Raw genomic sequence first — 22,300 nt, 5'->3', positions numbered from 1 at the left:
TACATTCATATAGGAGGAGCCACAGAGAAGAATTTCCGACGGTCTTTGAACGTCAACAAACGTGTTCCCTATCAACACGAGTCGTGCTAGCAAAGCTACAACATGGGAGCTACTTAACGAAGTTAAAATAATGCCAATATATTGTTGACACAGTCATAGTTTAGTTGTGGCGAATGTTTAAGCATAAATATCGCCCGCAAAAATGGTGAAGGAACAGTTCAGAGAAACAGATGTGGCTAAAAAAATGTAAGTATGATCACACCATGGTGCAATGTGTGCTAGCTATGGTTAGCTCGCCGGTTGGCTACTGCTATTGACAGATTGAAATGCCGTGCACTGCTGACAGCTCAGTCGTTTAATGGCGTCAAAGATAAGACAAAATAACACTTGACTAACCTGAGTCATTACCTTATGTAGCAAAATGAATGCAGTTCATCCATAGAAATAAACAAGCTGCGTATTGTGGACAGGTGACAACTTTAACTCAATCAATAGCAATTGACAGAAACCACTTATACCCACATACAGGTGTAAACATTATGAAACACTCTTTGCGAAGTCTCTTAAGTTTATGATTTGTGTTGACAGAAACAACATTACTACGTCTTATACTGGTCGTAAAAAAAAAAAAACAGACCGTTTTTGTCAGCGAACAAAGTGAAAGTGCATTACATTTTACGTATGTGTTATTTCTTCATTTGTAGTAGCCACATCTGTTTCGGGATGAAATCAGCTGAGCAGATGCGCCAGCAAGCTCACATCCAAGTGGTCAGCAAAAATCTGTACAGTCAAGATACAAAACGTACACCGCTTCCCTATGGTGTCCTGGACCACCGCATGGTATGCTATTGAGTAGTATGTTGTATTATGTAGTCGGTACATCTTTTAAACTCATGAACTTCTTGTCTTGCAGGGAACCAGTGAGAAAGACAGACCATGCCTGACCTGTGGAAAGAATCTGGCTGATTGTTTGGGACATTATGGATACTTGGATCTGGAGCTTCCCTGCTTTCATGTCGGATATTTCAAAGCCACCATAGGAATATTACAGGTAAATACATAAGATCAACTCCGAATTTTGGATTTCAAAAGATTTTTGAATCATATGGCCGAGTAGTTATGTTACACAAATGCTTTTGGATCATTTCCTCAGATGATTTGCAAGACATGTTCAAGCATAATGCTTTCAAAAGAAGACAAACTACAGTTCATGGATATTCTGAAGCGTCCAAACCTGCCTTATCTTCAAAAACGGGGGTTGAAGAAGAAGATTTCTGATAAATGCCGCAAGAGAACCATCTGTCTGAATTGTTCGGCTTTCAATGGTAAAAGCAAAAGATGTTGTTAATTTTGCCAGTTTTCGTTTTTTTGCTATGTTTTCATCAACACTGATTTTATTTTATTTTCAGGATCAGTTAAAAAATGTGGGCTGCTGAAGATCATTCACGAGAAATACAAAACAAACAAGAAGGTTGTGGATTCTTTTGTGTCGGAGTTCCTGCAGTCCTTTGATATCGCAGTTGAGCACAATAAATTGGTGGAGCCTCTCCTGTCACGCGCGCAGGTGAACTTGATAATGTTCTTCTTCTTATTATTTTTGTTCTTTAATGTTCTTTCACTAAAGTTTTAGACCATGTACTTACAATTCGTTTTTGCCAATGTTTTTTCCATTCTCATGAACAGCTTAATGCCTTTTAAAAAGTTATGATAATAATGTTTTAATTTTTAGCTGATTACAATACAATCATTGAAACATACAAATTGATCCTGTGCAGTATTCCATGTGGCTAAAATTCAGATGTTAGGTTAGACATGTTTGTTTATCAGTGTACTGTTTGAAGCTCATATTTTAATGCAAAAGGGGAGCCATGAAGTATTTAAAGTCACAACAATTTCTATTTAGGTAGACACTATATTTTGCAAATGAGAAGTATAAAGTAGCCTAAGAGAAATTGTGATAGTTGGTAAACCATCCCATTCATTTGGCAAAGGAACCTCATAGTTCCCAAAAGTCTTAAAGCTCTTGAAACTCCAATGCTGCTGTGTACTTCACTGTTTTTCATGTGGCTCACGTATGAAATGATCTGGGTGTTTTTGTCTAAGAGCATTCTTGGTGAAATATGAAAAACATGGAAAATGGGAAAACTTTTGGCCAAGACTGCGATTTAATATCCACTCAATCAAAAATCGAAATGGGTATTGAGACTATTTTATTTAATCTCCAGGAAAACCTGAACCCTCTAGTTGTGCTGAACCTTTTCAAGAGAATTCCTCAAGAAGACATTCCGCTCTTGCTGATGAACCCAGAAGCTGGTAAACCGGCAGATCTCATCCTGACTCGCCTGTTGGTGCCTCCTCTGTGTATTCGGCCATCTGTGGTCAGCGACCTGAAATCGGGCACCAATGAGGATGACCTCACCATGAAGCTGACAGAGATAATATTCCTGAATGACGTCATAAAAAAGGTCAGTGCTTGCTTTTTAATCCCCCCCAAAACCTTTTTTCCAGCTGGAAACACCTCAATGTCATTGAGATTGAATTAAGTCAGTTATTGTTTACATTTAACTGACACAATTTCATCCTTCATCTTTCAGCACCGGATGACTGGTGCAAAGACTCAGATGATCATGGAGGACTGGGACTTCCTGCAGCTTCAGTGTGCGCTGTATATCAACAGTGAGCTTTCTGGAATCCCTCTTAACATGGCCCCCAAGAAGTGGACCAGAGGCTTTGTGCAGAGGCTGAAGGGAAAGCAAGGTATGCTTGCATGTAGTCCATTGATTCTTATTGTCAAAAACCACTGAATACATGCACTGAATTAAAAGAAAATAGAAGTGTAAAAAGATGCAACAGGGACTTAAATAGCCAAATATTAATGAGTCTGCATTTGTAAAAGTGCAGATTAAATATATCTCAAGGAAATTGAGTCAAAAAAATCTGTTGTTGATGGATGTGATGTGGGTCAAAACGTCAAAACTAAAATTTACATGTCTTAATAATTCCATATAGGTCACGACTGATTCTAAATTGGAAGCAGTTCCCTTTTTTTCATATTGGATTCATTCATCAAGCTTTGATTCCATCAAGCATAGCTGCTGCACTGTGTTTTACCTTATTCCCCTGTTGTCAGGTCGATTCAGAGGGAATCTCTCTGGTAAAAGAGTGGACTTCTCTGGTCGAACAGTCATTTCTCCTGATCCAAATCTGAGGATTGACGAGGTGGCAGTTCCCGTTCATGTTGCTAAAATCCTGACCTATCCAGAGAGGGTAGGTTACACTGTAAGAAGAATACTGTTTTGTTTTATTTGTAACAAGGTATTTTTCGGAACAATGTGTAGGTCAACAAAGCCAATATTGAGCTGATGAGGAAACTCGTCCGTAACGGTCCTGATGTTCACCCTGGAGCCAACTTCATCCAGAATCGTCAAAATCAAATGAAAAGGTGAGTCTGAGGGCTTACGACCTTGCTTACTATGTTTGTGCATTCTCATTACAAAATCCTAATTTCTTGTGTCAGATTTCTGAAATATGGAAACCGTGAGAAGATCGCTCAGGAGTTGAGGTTTGGTGACGTGGTGGAGCGACACCTGATCGACGGCGATATCGTCTTGTTTAACAGGCAGCCATCCCTGCACAAACTCAGCATCATGGCTCATGTTGTAAGTTGAGTTCATAGTTAAAGAGATGAGTATTTGAATCAAGATTTTTTTTTTGTTCGTACAAAATTATGAATGCTCACGTGACTAGTTTGGCCCGTATAAGTCATTTCACTAGTTTAAAAATAAAGCATTGTAGTATTTTCTTACAATATAAGTTTCTAAACATAACATAAAATGTGAAGACTTTTTCTGCTGGTTGTCAAGATTTGTATAGACTTTATTTTTGGCTTTATGGTAATAAATTGAATACTCAAAATGGTTGTTTAATATTTGTTTCTGCTGTGTACTATCGACCATGTGCCACTTTTTCTGAGATGCAATTCTGAATAAGACGTGCTAGAACATTTGAGCACCAGAGGGCGCTGTCAGCTTGTTCAATACTTGTCAAATCTGCGTTATTTAATTTCCCTTTAAAGGAAGCTAAGCGTCCAACAGGCCGCCCCGCTGCTGTTAAGTTATAGTTCCCAAGTTGTGCTTCAATGCAAAAAATAAAGGTGGTTTAGATGTAAACGTGTTTCTATTTTTGTTTGGCCGTTTTCATCTACAAAAGCTAGAGACAGTTTCAAAGTGCGTTTGTTTCTCCTCTAACCAGCAGCAAGTGACTTCAGTTTTTAGGAGTAGTACATTTCCAATGTGTCTCAGTACATGTGATTCTCAAAACATTTCCAGGCCAGAGTGAAACCTCACAGGACCTTTCGGTTCAACGAATGTGTGTGCACCCCATACAACGCAGACTTTGATGGCGACGAAATGAATCTCCACCTTCCTCAGACCGAAGAAGCCAAAGCAGAAGCCTTGGTTTTGATGGGGGTGTGTGCTGGAGCATTTACTCACAATAGGGATTGTTATTAATTGACCCCTGACGTTGTTCTGTCATTTTTCAGACCAAAGCAAATCTTGTAACTCCACGAAATGGCGAACCACTGATAGCTGCTATTCAGGATTTCCTGACTGGTAAGTGAAGTGTTGTTTTGATGTGCCGAACTATTGTAAAACTAGCTTCTATGGGAGGGCGTAATAGTCACGGGTGATTGGCTGAGATAGACATTAGTAGAAACGTGAAAAATGTGTACATCATCCTGTCTCCTAACCACTCGAGCATATTAGTTATGGTGGAATTCTGCTAAGTTCAGAACAGATCTAGGTTTACCGTGGATGTTTGTGTCTAATGTGCCTGTCCATGACTGGTATAAATAATGCAGTACATTTGTCGCTCATTGTCTATTGCTTTATGTCACATATGTTTGTGCAATGTGACGCTAATGTGTCAAGGTGCACGTAATGTATTTGATGTGTTTTAAACATTTATGCTTGGAGGAGCCAGAAGTTGCTGGAATCACTGATCGCTCATTTTAATGTTGATGAATTCTTCCCTTTAGCGGGCTACCTCCTGACCTTGAAGGACACATTCTTTGACAGGTCCAAAACCTGCCAGATAGTTGCTTCAATTCTCGTTGGCAAAGATGAAAAGGTCAAAATCTCTCTCCCTCGACCAGCCATAATGAAGGTATATGACGGTAGTGCTCTCTCATGAGTGTTTCGACAGGTTGCCTTCTAATGTTTGCCTTCTCATCTTTTCAGCCCATGGCTCTTTGGACAGGTAAACAGATCTTCAGTCTGATACTGAAGCCCAGCAAACAATGTCCTGTCAAAGCCAACCTGAGGACCAAGGGTAAACAGTACTGTGGAAAGGGAGAGGACCTCTGTCACAATGACTCATGTAAGTGCTTTGAAACATTTCTGAGGAGAATGGATTCAAGCTGTGAATAGAATAGATTGATTTCACTCTGACCTTTTTTTTTAAAGCTGGACATTTGATGTATTTGCAACATACTGTGCCCTTCTTCATTCTGTATAGAATAGAGCGAGAACTGTTGAAAAATCGAATTTCTTCACCTCAAAGTAAATATGGATTCATTGTGTTTGGCCTTCTACTTCAATGGACAAGAATAAACCTGAATTGTGAATTATGAATCCACCCATTTGCTTTAACAAAAATAATCATAATCATATCAACCCATCATTTTTATGATGACATTTATCAGGTGACTTGAATACAGTTGTGGGAAAATATTGTGTGTATGGCCGACATGAGCCATCAGGGAACCCAGTGTAATTGTAATTTTTCCACCAAACAGCAGGAAACCATGCATTTAGAGAACCTGATACAAAATGTATCACCTGATCTAAAAAAAAAATCACACATTAATAGAGTAGCTTCACCTCAAAATCTAAATTATTAAAATAAAATTTAAAGTTGGCGGAATGGCTGCTTTACTCAAAATGCTTATAACTACAAAGAACTACAAACATGGGGAATGAACTGTGCACGTGACTCACTTGCGGTTACAACTGATCACTAATGACTATCACTGAACCATTTAAGATGATAAAGCAGCTAAAATGAACCTGTGGTTAATTAAAAATATAACAGACTCATAACAGACACGTGGTGATACGTGCTATTATGTGTTTTTATTGCTGAGTTATTGTCAATTCATATCTTTGTCCTCATTTTAGTCGTGGACACCAAAGGGTTCCGTTTATTCATCCTCAAGGAGTTTATCGGTGTTTTAGTATGTGGGACAATCACAATATTCTCAGCTTCACAGAAGAGACGCTCACATTCTGACATCAAAGTTCAGATCCAGGACGCATCTGTATGTGGTCCCCTTTACAAATTGTTTGCTGGAAATCTGACATTTTTGTCCCTCAAAACGCTCACATCAACCTTTTGAGGCCCCCTTATGTCCTTGGCATCTGTTTTGTAATACATTAAAAGCAATGTATTAGTCTGCTGCGATAACAGGGCAACCTCTATTGAGAACATTCATATTCGAGCCGCACAAATGGTTTATTCTTTGGCCACTGAAAACTGTGCTAGATCCATGTTGTAGGTTTACTGTTCTGCATTGCCAAAACTGTTGATCTTCTCTGGCGTTTTCTCCTGCTGAGCTAAAAAAAGTGCCTTTAAATTTCTGTCCCAGCAACAACCCCCTAGGAAGCCCCTCAATCACACCTGACATTATCTTCCTTGTCCCTGGGAGTCCGTTGGCATTTTTATTCACCTCGGGCTTGATTCTATTACAGCAGTTATACTGACATTTGTCGTCACCTCCTCAGTCGTGGTGATCCACAACAGTGAGCTGATGTGTGGCAGCATGGATAAGAGCACTTTGGGATCGGGTTCCAAAAACAACATCTTCTACATCCTGCTGAGAGACTGGGGACAGCTGGAAGCTGCCAACGCCATGTCACGCCTAGCAAGATTGGCGCCAGTGTACCTGTGTAGGTGTCATTTTAGTTGGTTTTCTTTCCATGAGTGCAAAAAATATTTTTATGAGTGTGGTATCCTTATCATTTCTACTTGTAGCTTTTTAGTAGAGTTTCAATTTAAACAGAAAATACTTCACTACAAATTTGTTGATTATCAGTTGTAAATTTGTCGATGACTGTTCCCTTGTATGCTTGTCGCTGTTTTTTTGCAGTTTTCCTCACAATAATGAAACCATTTTGGACAACGTTTTAACATAGCTATGTTGATGAGTGGTCAAAGAGACTGTTACGATTATAGCAAATGAACCAGGTAGATATACTTGACTGTAATAATTGCATTGTTACATTTTGTCTTTCTTAAAGTTAATTATTGACTAAAATGACATTAAATTAACATCGGAAAGACGGAAATTTGTCTTTATCAAAAGAAATATTTTCCATGAAGCCACTTATCTACAAGATGCACATTTCAAATCCTTAATATTAGTAGCGATAAGCAGCTATTTTTCTTGCTTAGATGTGCGCTTGACGTGCGTCTTTTGCTTCTTCTTGTTTTTTTTTTTTGTTTTTTTAAATAGCGAACAGGGGTTTTTCCATCGGCATTGGGGATGTAACACCTGGCCAGGGTCTGTTAAAAGCCAAACATGACCTGCTGGATGACGGCTACAGGAAGTGTGACGAGTACATTGAAGCCCTCCAGACGGGAAAACTTCAGCAACAGCCAGGTTGTTCAGCAGAGGAGACACTCGAGGTAAGAATGCTGTGGTCGTATGCTGGGTTGAGGGGGTCTGGGTTTATGTGAAGTAGTACGTATTAGTATAGTCTAGTTGTAACTATATCGGTTTATGGAATCATAATGGGTGTGGGAACTATTTGTATTTGTTGTAACAGTATACATATTTATTTTTTGCTTTGATGCTTACAGCGCTGTTGAGTAGTGTTACAGATTTCTCACTGACATCAGACCACCGTACAAGATATGTCATCGCTCTGAAAATCACAAACACTTGTCCAGCCACACGTGTCACCACTCGGTTTTATTTGAAGGCCAACTCTTGTCTATTGATTGAATGAAAAATCGGAAGTATTATATTCATAATTGGTCTGCAGATATTTGTGGAAATGTGAAGTGGCATAAATGTATACCTCATTATTGTCAAGAGAATGGGCTAAACTGTTAATGTGGTTAAGGCTTTCTTTTGATTACACTGCTTTTGCACTGCATTGTGTGAATGGAAATTCTCCTACTTCTGCTATTAAACGTACCCTTGTGTTTAAGTGCTGAGTAAAGTGATTGGCGATCATGTTCAAGATTTTCTTTCTGCCACACTCCTTTTGAATGATGGTACTTCACTTTTTTGGCCCATTGATTTATTTTTTGCTGTTGAGTGTTCTTTTTTTATCAGTGTCTTATCAAGTTAACTCATAATGTTCTCTGTGGAAATGTTGTTCATTTTTGTGTTCATCTGGTTTGGTTTTGTTTTACAAGTTGGAGGCAGTGTGAGAAAAACCGTTGCATCCCTTGTGTTGTGTCACCAGGCTCTAATCCTTAGGGAGCTGTCAGTCATCAGAGACCGAGCTGGCAGCGCTTGCCTGAGGGAGCTTGACAAAAGCAACAGTCCTCTCATCATGGCTCTGTGTGGCTCCAAAGGTAACGTACGAGGTCCCTATAGAGGAAAGATATGTAGATTTTGCACTTTAGTTTTTTTGGTTGGTTGTTATTTAATCTTGCCAACAATGTGTGGTCAATGAGTGTTCTGTTGTCAATACAAATGCTGTATTTCAATGCAGAATGAATCTCCCGTGGGAAGGATATGTATTTTTGATGTTCAGCATTTGACTCACAGAGTTCAATGTTTTGTGATTAGTCTGTTATATCAAAAGGTCAGTCAAATGTTTAAAAATATATTTGTGTCTATATTAATGTCATGTCTACATACGTTTGCGCTCTGCACTAAAATATTGTTTGTGATTAATTATCTTGGTTACTTGATTGCTGAATTGTCCGGGGTTAAATGGCACATGAGGTTTGGATGGAAATAGCTGATCATGTCATTTCCATCCAAACCCAGCTTCCTTTGTTATTGCGTCCCCATTCAGCCCATGGAATTAATAATGGTAGCCATCATTGTTTATTGTGCTCCGCCAGGATGGATTCTTTAATTAACCTTTGCATGTATAAAGCTTTTGTGTCCTCCTCTATACTTAGGATCCTTCATTAATATCTCTCAAATGATTGCCTGTGTGGGACAGCAGGCCATAAGTGGATCTCGAGTACCTGATGGTTTTGAGAACCGTTCCCTTCCGCACTTTGAGAAGCATTCTAAAGTAAGGAAATGGCCTTGATGAGTTTTTCTTATTTGAATCCTTTTTAGATTTTTTTTTTTACCAAAGCACACACTATAGATCATCGCTGCCTTCAGTAAGAAATGTGTAATTCATGACTTTCAATGCTGTCATTACCTTTCACTTACAGTAAGCACCGTCTTCTACGAGGCATCATTAACATATAACCTTGGGTGTCATTTTTTTCTTGTGTGTGTGTGTATATGTATATATATATATATAACTGATCCTACAAAATTACCTTCAGTTGCCAGCGGCCAAAGGTTTTGTGGCAGACAGCTTCTACTCTGGACTGACACCCACAGAGTTTTTCTTCCACACAATGGCCGGACGTGAGGGTCTGGTCGACACCGCCGTCAAAACAGCAGAGACTGGCTACATGCAGGTAGGACGTGATTAATGCTCTGCCACAGAGTTAAAGATGTGGATGATCATCAATTTAAAGGCAAATGCGTTTCGGTTGTGCACATGTATTTTGAGATTGGAACTTAATTTTCCTTCCTGTTTATGTCCAATCAGAGGCGTCTGGTGAAGTCGCTGGAGGATTTATGCTCCCAGTATGACCTCACAGTCCGAAGCTCCACCGGGGACATTATCCAGTTTATTTACGGGGGCGATGGCCTAGATCCAGCTGTGATGGAAGGAAAGGATGAGCCACTTGAGTTTAAGAGAGTCCTGGACAACATTCGGGTGAGTTGACTAACCTGCTGTTTAGGGATGCACCGAACATTTGGTGGCCAAATATATTTGGCCGAATAGTGGGGAAAAAAGGGAACATAATGGCGTGTGACGGATCAAACAGCACGCAGCCTGCAAGATGATTTTTGCTTCTAATCTTCAGTGCAATGTAATCAAAAATTAATAGAATAGAATAAAATAATAGAATAAAAAGAGGTAAAATGAACTCGGGAAATGCGAGACAGCTGACGAAATTCTGGCAACCCACTCCACCATTCTCAAAGCGCTGAGAAAAATCTAGCAGCACAATCCTCCACTTCAGTGATGACAGCACCGGCTCGCTGCCCAGTCGGTTGGTGACCGAACAGAAGCGGTTTGACAAAAGCTGAAAGAAATGATTTTGATGGTGACTTTCCGACCCATGTTTTACATTTCCTCTTTAGTATTAAGCACCGGTTCCGATTATCATCATGGCGACGCTTCAGTGCTACATGTGATCCAAAGTCTGCATTACAGTGTTGGACAGCAAGAATAGAATTGCAGTTTGCAATGAGTGTTCATCCAAACTATCCAGAGCCTTTTGTTTACATGATCATCGTATTATATATCAGGAAATTTCTGTCTTATTATTATTTGAAGCGCAAAGTCTGAAACGTAAAAAAAATGTCAAAAAATATGTTCACGACTATTTATGCGACATTTTTTGAAAACTAAACTACTGATCCGCGATGAGTAAACCCTAACTAGGGACGTGGAAGAGGGCGCCGCCACCAATACCTGAGCAGATGTAAGTCGTGCACGATAGGTCCATCCATTACAACCAAATGAAGCTATGGAGTGCCACCACAAACCACTTTTAAGTTCTCCCAATTTCAAGCAACCCTTTTTTATTTGTCTGTTTACCATTGCCACCGCCATGTCGTAGTTAGAGCCAGCTTGACTCTCACAGCTGGAGCCCCTCACCTCTATGACACCAATAAGCTTTATTAAGACAGCGCTATATGGTATATAAAAGGCACGTCGGTGGCATTCAGGTATCTTGTTCAGCTGTGTGTGGATTTTGAATTATGTGGTTTTTCTGTCGTATTCATATCAAATTTGAGCTCTCAATGCTAAATGCATTTATCAAGCCACAACTGTAAATACACCTTGTTGCCAGGTTTCCAAATGAGGAGCAACTTCTGAAGGTGGATAAAACAATCGGGGCCATTGACTTATTCAATATGTCTGCCTGGTGCAGTTAAGGTGTGAAACTCGAATAATTTTGATCATCATCTTTAGTCCGTACGACTAACTTGCAGCAACAGTGTGACCACACACTTCAGTCTATGTATGAATTCTTTACAGCATGTTTTCTATGTCATGTATTTGGATTCTTTCCTTCCCTGCAGGCAGTGCATGCATGCCCAGATGAACCTGCGCTCAGTCAAAATGAGTTGGTGCTCACTGCAGATGCCATCATGAAAAGAGCAGACTTCTTGTGCTGCAGAGACAGCTTCCTGGAGGTAATGGCAGCGTTCGGCAGCCTTTTGCTGTCCAACTGTCACAGCTGAAAAATATTTTCAAAGAATTGGGCGATGTGCCATTAAATATAATTTCAATTCAGATTCAGGTTTAGCCAAGCCGTGTCGGGTAGGTTGACAGTTTCTTTACTATTGTATTAGGAATACAAAGTGACAAAAAGAAAAACAAATGGTATGTGATGGAAATGCTGCTAATGATTTTTTTATTCAGTCAGAAGACAGAAAATAATTTCACAGGATAAGTTGAAATGCAAAATGATGAAAAATTTGCAGTACTCTATTGCAACCTGCATTTCCATTTCTGTCTGTGCACAGATGGAAGCCCAATCCCCCGAAGATATAACCACCTGTCTCTTCCTCCCTATTTGTCTTTGCTTTACTGTACTTACAGTGTGTAGCAAACTATCTCTAAATGAACTACTGAAGTATTTCATATTTTAACAACACAAATGTTGCAGATGCCTATTACAATGTATAGGTCTACACAGCTGCTGTTGTCTGGAGAAACCTTGCATGTAGGAAGGGACTGACTCATGACGTTTCTGAGGACGTTGTGGTTTTATGTGGTGAAGCTGAAGTGGATAATGCAGTAATCTTTCAATACCCACGTATGTGTTGGGTAGATTAAGTTAGTTTGTCATTGTGTTCAACCAGCCAGGACCAGGTGACTCATTGATTTCTGTTGTGTTCAATGCATTGTCTGTTTATCATCTTACATCACTTTGTTCTTCACTCAGATTACATTTCAGAACGTTTTACTACTATGCGTTTTACAAATTCTTAGGACTCCAAATACATGGGGTAAGCCCTGCATTTATGGTAAAACTTACACAAAAAATGTTTTCTTTTGTACCTGAACAGTAATCTTGCGTTAAATTTTTGGTCATCATTTTCTCATGAAGAAGAAAACTCAGATCTTTTTCTATACCATGTTTATGACGTGTGTCAGATAAAATTATTTTATCTAAAGTCCAGTTGATGATTTGTGCATCATGGCTCAAGACATTTTGGAGCACTGTTCAGCTAAAAATCAAAATTGAAGTGTCGCATGGCAAAACCTTTGTTTATAAAAACAATGTCTGAAGGGTTAATTCTCGTGAGGAGAATGTCACAAATGTAGATAGAGGAGTGTCGTCCATCATTAATCACAGCTGATACTTGGAGGAAATGATCCGACTTTATTTCTCAAAATGTTGGACCTGGATGATTTGATGAATGTCATACATTTTTGTCAGTTAGATTTTAGGAGGATATTTAGAGCAAGTGTGCCACTGCATGTTGTGTCCGACATAAACTTGCACCCCCTTTTTGGCACAGGAGTTAACAGACACAGGCTCAGAGAAATACATGGAGGTACAGTGTCTTAGCATGCTGGGTGCTGTTATATTGTGTGAGCTTGCACAAACAACAAAGTAGATATTTCTGCATAACCACCTATCAACAAACAGCATAAAACACAAGCTAACAGGTGTCTCCTGTCAAAGTCGAAGTATCAGTGATGCTACCATCACAATTATCGTCTTGTTTTAATGATGAAAATTAAACATGTTGTGTATGATTGCTGAAAACTTCAAACCAGCCCGTAGCCTGGTGGAGTTTGTGGGGGTTATGATGGGTTGCTTTGCTTGTCAGAATTATCCCATGTTGTCCTGTTTGTGTGCCTTGGGCCTCTGCCATCCCTCTTTAATGACTCAAGTGATTACTATTTATTTTTTAAATAAAATATCCATCCAGTCTGTGCCTTAAAAAGGACTTCTTCTCAAAGCACAACTTCACTTCATTGATCCCGAGTATAATTATGGAACAATAATGTACTTGGCAGTATCACCACGGATGAACCGCAATTTCACAGATGCATATCTTTGTTTGATTTGTGTCATTTAACGTGCATGCCTTTGTTGTGTGGAATGCATGCCAAAAGACATTTTTAATATTGACTTTTTTTCTTTCTCCAATTGCAGGAAATAAGAAAGTTTATCAAGAGTGTCTCAGAGAGAATAAAAAAAACAAGAGACAAGTATGGCATCAACGACAACGGAACAAGTGAGGTAAACACCCATTAGATCTACTCAAAACAAAAATGGTAGAGAGATCTGTTCACTGTTCCGTCCTGGTTCATGCACAGTTAGTATTTAAAGTGCTTCATGATGGAGTGGGATGTGTTCTTGCATTTATCCATACTTAAGAAGTGGTCGTGGGAGTAATTTGAATTTTGTTTCTGGAACACAGCCTAAAGTTCTGTACCAGCTTGACCGTATCACCCCGACTCAGCTGGAGAAGTTTCTGGAAACCTGCCAAGACAAGTACATGAGGTAAGAGCAATATTATTTATTCCTACACCAGAGAATTAAGTTTGAGAAAGATGTATAATTACTTTAATTATTATTTGTTGAATAAGGCCTGTGGACTCATCTAATCTTACGACTTTTGACATTTTGTCTTTTGTCGGCTCAGAGCTCAGATGGAGCCTGGATCTGCTGTTGGTGCTCTTTGTGCACAGAGTATCGGTGAGCCTGGAACCCAGATGACTCTGAAAACCTTCCACTTTGCCGGTGTGGCCTCTATGAATATTACTCTTGGTGTGCCCAGGATCAAGGAGATCATCAACGCCTCAAAGAATATTAGGTGAGGTCTGTTTTCTCATCAATTTAGAGCCCCACAAATCTCTGGAGAATTATAGAGCAAATGACTTGTAATGGGACAAATTAAAAAAACCCAATGTGTTTATTTCTTAAGAATCTTTGTGTTCACTTTTACCTTGGATTAAGGCACTGACAATTCATTGTTTCGTGGGGTCACAGAAAATTATTGAACAATAATGCTGAAGGGTAAAATGTAAATGAGGTTGAACGAAAAAGTGGATTGCGACCATCATCATGGCAACGCTTCAATGCTATGTGTGAGCCAAAGTCTGCATACAGTTATAGGTTCTAGGTTCTGTACATTGTTGTAGAGTGAGAATTGAATTGTAGTTTGCAATGAGTGTTCAACTATCTAGAGCCTTCTGTTTACATGATCATCCCGTTATATCATGGGAAATTGTTTTTAATTCTTCTTCTGCTCATTCTTCTTATTATTCTTATTCTTGTTATTATTATTGTTATTATTGAAAAAACATTCAATCAACTATACATTAACTTTCTTTGACAAAATGTATATTATAATGTATTAGTGAAGAAAAAACTAACTAAAACTCTCTTACTATAGACCCGTCTGGACATATTTCCCAGATTCTATTGAATAAATATTAATGATAATGTGAATATATGATCATTTACTCATATTGTATTCTCAAAATCATTATATTAATTATCAGTCCTTTGTCTAGTGCAGTGTGATGAAAGATCTTTTCAAAATTCTCTCTCCTAAAGTGAATAGAATTTCAGTTTGCAATGAGTATTCAACCAAACTATCTACAGCCTTCATATAATGGGAAATGGTGTTGTTGTTTTTTAAAATTATTTTTAATATCTGAAAAGCAAAATCAGAAGTATTAAAAAAAAGTTAAAAAAAACAAACACTTATGTAAATATATTCTCTACTATGTATCAAAATATATTCTCTACTATTAACATTTTAAGAAAATACTACACACACATAACCACGACGGATATTACTATTTATGATATTTCAGTATTATTCAGTATTCAGCCAATACTTTTTAATTTTATTTTTCTTAAATATGTGAACACATAAGTATGTTTGAATGTTAGTTTCAAATTTCAAAATATGTGGGTGATCGCTATAGCGGTAAAAAAAAAAAAAAAAAAAAAAGCAGTCATGTGGTTGCACCCTGGACACCCTTGACTCCTGATTCGGACAACTTTGTGCTTTCTGTCAGGAAAATATACGTCAACTGAAGCCTGTTTTGCTTCAATTTGTTTTTAATTCTTGTTAAATAGCACGCCAATCATCACTGCTCATCTGGACATTGAAGATGATGCTGATTTTGCCAGACTGGTGAAAGGAAGGATTGAGAAAACTCTACTTGGCGAGGTATTGCTGTTTGCACTGAAGTTTCTTGTCATTGAATGAAACTTCAAATCGAAGGGTAGTCATCAAGAGCACTCAAGAACTCGGTGCATAACATCTTTTTTTTTGTGTTTAGATTTCTGAATACATAGAAGAGGTTTTTCTGCCGGATGACTGCTTTATCCTTGTGAAATTATCACTGGAGAGAATCAGACTTCTGCGCCTGGAGGTAGGTAGTCTTTTATCTATCTCATTTGTGAGCTGAATTGACAAGGTTTATATTATTTTACATAATAGAAGCTTTGTGGGGGGTTTTTTAAACACACATGGCTGGAAGCCCCTTCCCGCCAGGAAACTAAAAGAAGCACTGGGAAGAGAACAAACTCCTCACTAGCAAAACGCTCATTGTTGCTATTTATATATTGTTCATGACAAAATACTCTAACATTTATGATTCATGAATCTTAGAAACATGCCATTTTGGTAGCCTGTTATAGATTCTCTGCTGTTGCACTTACTGCTGAGGGAGAATTGTGTTTGTTCAGAAGTAATTCACTCTTCATATTCTGTGGCTCAGTGTCACAAGACTCTGTCCAAACACGGAGAGATGGTCGGATCCCATGTGTACACGGAAAGCGATAGCAATTATGATGAAATCCTCTTTGTTCGAGCAAAATTTCATTCACATCAAGGTACATTGTTTTACTCTGGCACATATGTTTACATGAAGCATTTTCATTCAGATTGGTTACTTATTTCAACAGAGATTCAATGCATTCACTTGAATCATTTCTTTGCTTCTGTATTTTTTTTTTTTTTCCAGCAGCATTGATCATAACTTTAAAATTATTTCAATTGTCACCGGCTTTGTATGAATACTAACTTTGGCGGCTTTGCATCTGTGTGTCTGTTTTATAGGTTAACGCAGAAACCGTGCGCTACTCCATTTGCATGTCCAAACTGAGAGTGAAGCCGGGGGACATTGCTGTGCACGGTGAAGCAGTGGTGTGTGTGTCCCCTCGGGAGAACAGCAAGAGCTCCATGTACTATGTGCTGCAGTCGCTAAAAGAGGAACTTCCCAAGGTGATATTCCAATATTCAGAGTTGGACAATATTATTCTGAATTTGTTGTTCATCTCGTTTCTTGTGAAAGCAGTGATGTGAAGAACTACATTAGTGATGTAGTTTGAGGGGATTTTTTATTTATCTTGTGTGTAATTATTCAGTTTATTATTATTATTATTATTGTGTCAACCCTGTCGTGTCATTTATGACATCAACAGAAAGCAAAGACCAATGATGATGCACATGTGAAAATCACAATTTACCTAAATGGGAAAAAAAAAACAGAAAAGTGAAAAAGAGTTGCTGATCAGGTCATCATATATGTTTGTGAAGGCATGAGGCTACAGGAAATATGCTGAAAATAAGACACGAGAGCCTCTCTCCATTTAGTTGCGTGTTCTGTTCATGCTGTGTTCTACCTGGTAGGTGCTTAGAAAGCTTTGAAAGCTTAGAAAGATTCCTGGACCACATCAGCTGGATTTATGTTGAGGAGTAATGAGTAATGAGTAGTGAAGGACCTTCTCACCCAGAGGTGCATACTTCACTTGAGGAGGATGCAAAGTCATCCAATCATGGTGTGGTATCACGGCTCGAACAAAGCAAGTTGAATCACATCACCTGCAAAATTACAAATGAGATGTTCCAGCGCACCCACTCACAGAAGGAAGCTTTAGTCCGAACTGGCAGCTAAGTGTCATTAAAATTGCAGCCAATCCTCCTTGGAAACCAGTCCATGTCAATATTTCCAAGGCAGCCCGGCCTCAGTCCATATTATCATTTCAATGAGTCAGAAAACATCTGACAGCAGATGAAGCACACTCCTTCTGTTTCAGTGCACCAATTCTTAGGCGTGTCACATGATACCATCTGATGTCTTTAAACATCCATGATGAGGTTTTTATTTCCCTTGTTTTAAATGACAGTCAAGGCTTCACACTTCCCAGAAATCCTTACCAATTCATTGGATTCTGGTCCTTCAAAAGACTTTCTCTCCGAACGTTCTTTGACTGGAATGAAACACAAATCAGCAGCCTCTGTGTTTGCGTTTCATCTTCTAGGAGATCCATAAATTGATTCATGTTGTAGCTAATTACAAACCTCCTCCCATATCATGTCATTCATGTAGGTGGTCGTCCAAGGAATCCCAGAAGTTGCTCGAGCTGTCATTCACATTGATGAACAGAGTGGAAAGAACAAGTACAAGCTGCTGGTGGAGGGAGACAACATGAGAGCTGTCATGGCAACTCACGGCGTCAATGGAAGCCGCACCACGTCCAACAATACATACGAGGTACGGTATTGATCCTCCTCCTGTTGTTGTTGTACGGTGAACACAATAGCCACTCATATCTTTACCCTAAAAATGGTTTGGCAAGTTAGTTGCTTAATTTTAGCTGATATTTTGCATGAAGAAATAATGCTCTTTTGTTATGGCTTTGATATTGTTTTTCATCACTTTCTTGAACCTGTCAATTATGTGCTGAAATATTGACTTAGATGCGTTATTCTATCTTCTCTTTGATTTACCAAGCCACACTTGTGTACTGTTTTTTAGGTGTGTTGATGCAAAATGGAGAAACTTAAAATGCAGTTATTAGGTAACAGAATGAATATCTATATACATATATATCGGGGCTGAAATGGAGCATTTTGGAGCAAGGGACAAGTCAGGAATTACAGTCTGCATCTGACATCTTTGGTTGAAAAAGAGGAAGAAAAACAGAGATGCAACCCAAAATGCTGTGGTTTACTTGAAATGCAGACTATGATTAGTCACCGAAAGCAAAATCACACCTAAGGAATGATAAACAAGTGTTTAGTAAGAATCCTTCTGACCGTTGACTCCTTTTCCCCCAAAAAATTCCGGTGCGCGCTTCTGTGAGGAGCAGTGAGAATGTATTCAGTCTCATTTTTATCCGTCAACATTATTGCATACTTAGTTACTCTTCAGGTTTTTTGCCCCCAATACGGAGGGCTAAAAAAAACCCTAAAAACGGAATGCAACGCAGCCAATAAAGACACGAGAGAGAAACACTGAATTGGTGAACTGAATGAATGGTTTTCAATCATGAGAAGTAAATCTCCCTCAAATGCCCTCTGTCAGGTCCGGTCAAAATGCACGACTTGACCGCAGTCATTATGTTTCTTTCGGGATCTTTCCTTGAAAAATATAAATAAATACTGTCACGTTCATGTCCATTTCCATGATGCGTTATGTGTCGAACATACGTCTTTTGTTCAAGGTGAGTGACTTGCAAATGGAGCAGATGTGAAGAGATCCTATTTTGAACAGGGTCTTTTTGGTTTAGATCTGTGAATTGCCTTCAACATAATTCTCACAGTCTGTTTGAATTACTCTACAACTCCACTATAATTCAGGGCTTAAAATCCTCAATTTGACTGAATCTGAAGTACTGTTGAGCAAGTAAGAAGTGGACTTTAAAAGGTTAAAAAAAAAGTCTTTTTGTCTATCTCAAGTTGACAATTAAGTGGAATTAATTGAGCAGAGGAAATGAGCAGCTCCCGCAGAATCAAACATGCAGAGTGGAAGAGAAAGTCCAGCTGATACTGATGATTGTTGGTTATGTGAAGCTTACCTCAGGTGGTGAAGCTCATGCTGGGTTCCTGCCAAACCTCTGGTTAGGGAGGCAGTATATCCCTCCAGTGTGCTGCGTCCCCATCTAATGAGTCATGGCACCAAGCTGAGCGAGAGCTCACACGTGAACTGACCTGGCAGCACTGTCACGATCCATAGAATCTGTCATGGTCTTCTTGGGTACATGAGGTGTTAATTATTTTTCGTCTGTGTCATTGATTTAAATCTCGCTTGCCTTCAAATATCAAGGTGGAGAAGACGTTGGGTATTGAAGCCGCCAGGTCGACCATTATCAACGAGATCCAGTACACAATGGTGAATCACGGGATGAGCATCGACAGGCGGCATGTGATGCTTCTGGCTGATCTGATGTCCTATAAGGTAAAGTCCACATCAGGTCAGGCACACCTACAACTGGGTGAAGGTTCTCATCATGTCCACCACTTGCAGCGCAGGCAGGAACACTGATCATCTGTTGTCCTAATAAACTTTTCTTCATAAATTTCATTGATTTAAACCAGACTTTCCAGTAGGGATGGGCGATAATTTAGCGTACACCATATACCGCCTGCATCTCACGATAAGTTCAATAAACGTGTGACACACTCGCTACATTGGACATGCACACATGAACATGACAAGACCGCAACGCCGCACCGCGCTATCCAGCTCCACTGTAGTTTTAAACTTATTTTGAATAGAGGGAACCTTTGATAATGACACTGGTCGACTCTGAGTCTCTATTTTATTAGATGGAGTGGTCTTCATAGGTTATCTGATGCGGTCGTCTGCCTTGGTTCACATCAGCACATGCAGGTCTCCCGCTGTGCTGGCGCCTCGGCTAAACAGCCAGGTGAATATAGTTGGATATTGGACGGACATCCGCTCCGGTATTGGCAGCGGCGTCCTCTTCCGCCTCCCGGATCACAATTGACTGACCGCGGATACACTCACACGGGCAGTGCTAATACGACGACTCTGCATCAGTTAGGGACCATCAACAAGTTCTAAAGCGGTCAAAGTATTAGTGAAACATTAAATAAGTCAAAGAAAAACAACCATTTTAGGAGAGAGAATTGTGAAAAGGTTTTCATCACACAAGAGAAAGGACTGACACTTTGTGTCATGATTTTGAGAATACGATATATGACTAAATGATCATTTATTGAGATACGGCAGACAGACGGCTCAATTTAACCCCTTAATAAAACGACCAGATTCTACGAGAGACATGAAAAATTGAATTTTGCATGGTTAACTATTATACTTAGACATAAACAAATAATGATGCTGGAACTAATTTTCATCATGAAACAGTTTCAAGAGAGACTGTAGTGTGTACAACACATGGAATCGAATGAAAATGGATTTATCGTGATAATTATCGTTATCGCCGAAATTACGACATTTATCGTGGTAACTTTTTTTGTCCATATCGCCCAACCCCACTTTCCAGTAGAATCGGTGTATTTAGCAGTGACTAACTGAAAATGAGCAGAGCTATAAACAGCAATGACCCTCAGATCCTCTAGTGGCTTCCTGCTGTTTGTCCCTAAATAGTCTCAAAATAAGGAGTAACAAGTCCTTCTCCTTCTAGACTTTGGAGTAGCCATCTGAAGAGATCCTCAGCAATTGCACCCGAACTGTTAAACACCCAAACTGATAGGTGCTGTGTAAATATAATGTTGTTATTATTGGCATTTGAAATATGATTTTTTTTTTTTTTTGTCTTTCTCAGACATGTGGGCGCTGCTCCCATGTGTCACGTGTACATCTGATTGGCTTTCAGGAAATAGAAATTGTTTTAAAAACAAAAAAACTATAGACTAATCCCATTGCACCGGGTGATATTGCTGTTGGGCTCAGATACAAACATTTTTGACGGATTAGAAGAGTCTGAGGGAAATTTTCTTCCCAGTCAGCTGCTGCTCTACTGCTCGCTTACTGCGATGGATTTCTTGACGGGTGCCGTGTCTGAATGAAAAGTGAGGCAATGACATCCGTCTCCATTCAGTAAATCTATTTGAGACATTACAGCCGTTCAGCAGATGAGCATTTTGCAGTAATGGGATCTGAAACATGTCTAAAAATGCCTGCTCCATGGAATTACTTTTCTTTTACTGGTATTACCATTGTTATTTCACACATCGGTTTGGCTTGTGTGCCCTACTGACTGACTTCTGATTGGCAGCCTGCTTGACAGACGCCTAAACTCACAACCGTATATGCTGTTTGCATTGTTTCATATCTGATTGTTCTTCAAGGGCGAGATACTCGGAATCACCAGGTTTGGTTTAGCTAAAATGAAGGAGAGCGTCCTCATGTTGGCGTCCTTTGAGAAAACCGCAGACCACCTTTTCGATGCTGCCTACTTTGGACAAAAGGACTCCGTCTGCGGTAAAATCAACGTTGGACTCGGTTTGATCTGAAACTTTTCTAAGCTTTTTTGTGTTGCTGCCTCAGGAGTGTCCGAGTGCATCATCATGGGAATTCCAATGAATCTGGGAACTGGACTGTTTAAACTCCTCCACAAGGCAGAGAAGGATCCCTCTCCGATCAGAAGACCGCTGCTCTTTGATAGTGCTGAATTTCACACATCACTGGTTACGTAGCAGGAGCGCAAGGGAGAGAAAGATTTCCTCTCTTCAAAGTGCTCCTAACCAAAGTGTACTTGTCATGCTGGATGTTCCCTGTGAATTATTTAAAACACAGCCAAGGCTACAACTGTATTATCAGAGTGAATCATTTCTGTTTGAATTGTGGAATTTACTATGAAAGGATATTTTATTATTTTCTTTATTTGTTGTCTCGTCGAAGGAGCTGCTGCCAGAAGTGTCAGAAGATTGTAGTCAAATTGTTATTTTTCCAAGTGTCCTTGGGGGCGTCTTGAATTAATATTAAGTCGAATGAAGATTAAATAAAGGCTTAAAACCTTGTTCACATTCCATTCATGCTCAGACGTCTCTTTCATGATGCCTAACAGGGACTTAAGGTCTATTTTTTTCACACGCAGTAAAGCAGGCTTTCATGCCCTATCATCAAAAGCGTGAGCTGCCATGTTGGAGGCATTCAACTGGTAAGCAAGGCATACTCATGGAAGAAAATCTCCATTGAATTTAAGTTTCATGAACTATCAGCGAGAGGAAACTTGTCCTCCCTTCCTTGGAATGGTCCAAGCTCATACT

At 39.3% G+C, this 22,300-nt stretch overlaps 1 protein-coding gene across 1 annotated transcript; it reads left to right on the top strand.

Annotated features, from left to right (window-relative positions):
- The first annotated feature begins 49 nt into the window (after nucleotides 1-49).
- On the top strand, nucleotides 50-22,050 carry polr3a (polymerase (RNA) III (DNA directed) polypeptide A). The gene is made up of 31 exons (XM_053853103.1): nucleotides 50-246; nucleotides 705-840; nucleotides 914-1,051; nucleotides 1,154-1,325; nucleotides 1,410-1,564; nucleotides 2,226-2,465; nucleotides 2,595-2,757; nucleotides 3,131-3,267; nucleotides 3,339-3,442; nucleotides 3,518-3,659; nucleotides 4,329-4,469; nucleotides 4,544-4,613; nucleotides 5,039-5,166; nucleotides 5,241-5,379; nucleotides 6,783-6,947; nucleotides 7,514-7,686; nucleotides 8,475-8,586; nucleotides 9,145-9,263; nucleotides 9,529-9,666; nucleotides 9,801-9,971; nucleotides 11,351-11,464; nucleotides 13,444-13,530; nucleotides 13,712-13,794; nucleotides 13,937-14,107; nucleotides 15,385-15,478; nucleotides 15,591-15,683; nucleotides 16,373-16,537; nucleotides 17,646-17,810; nucleotides 19,365-19,496; nucleotides 21,380-21,512; nucleotides 21,579-22,050. The coding sequence occupies exons 1-31, from the start codon at nucleotides 203-205 to the stop codon at nucleotides 21,725-21,727; spliced, it is 4,173 nt and encodes a 1,390-aa protein (XP_053709078.1). The 5' UTR covers nucleotides 50-202; the 3' UTR covers nucleotides 21,728-22,050.
- The last annotated feature ends 250 nt before the right edge of the window (nucleotides 22,051-22,300 follow it).

This window comes from Synchiropus splendidus, chromosome 1 (assembly GCF_027744825.2).
Source record: "Synchiropus splendidus isolate RoL2022-P1 chromosome 1, RoL_Sspl_1.0, whole genome shotgun sequence".
Classification (NCBI taxonomy): domain Eukaryota; kingdom Metazoa; phylum Chordata; class Actinopteri; order Syngnathiformes; family Callionymidae; genus Synchiropus; species Synchiropus splendidus.
Note: the sequence above shows the minus strand (reverse complement) of the source record. Positions and strands in the feature narration are given on the sequence as shown.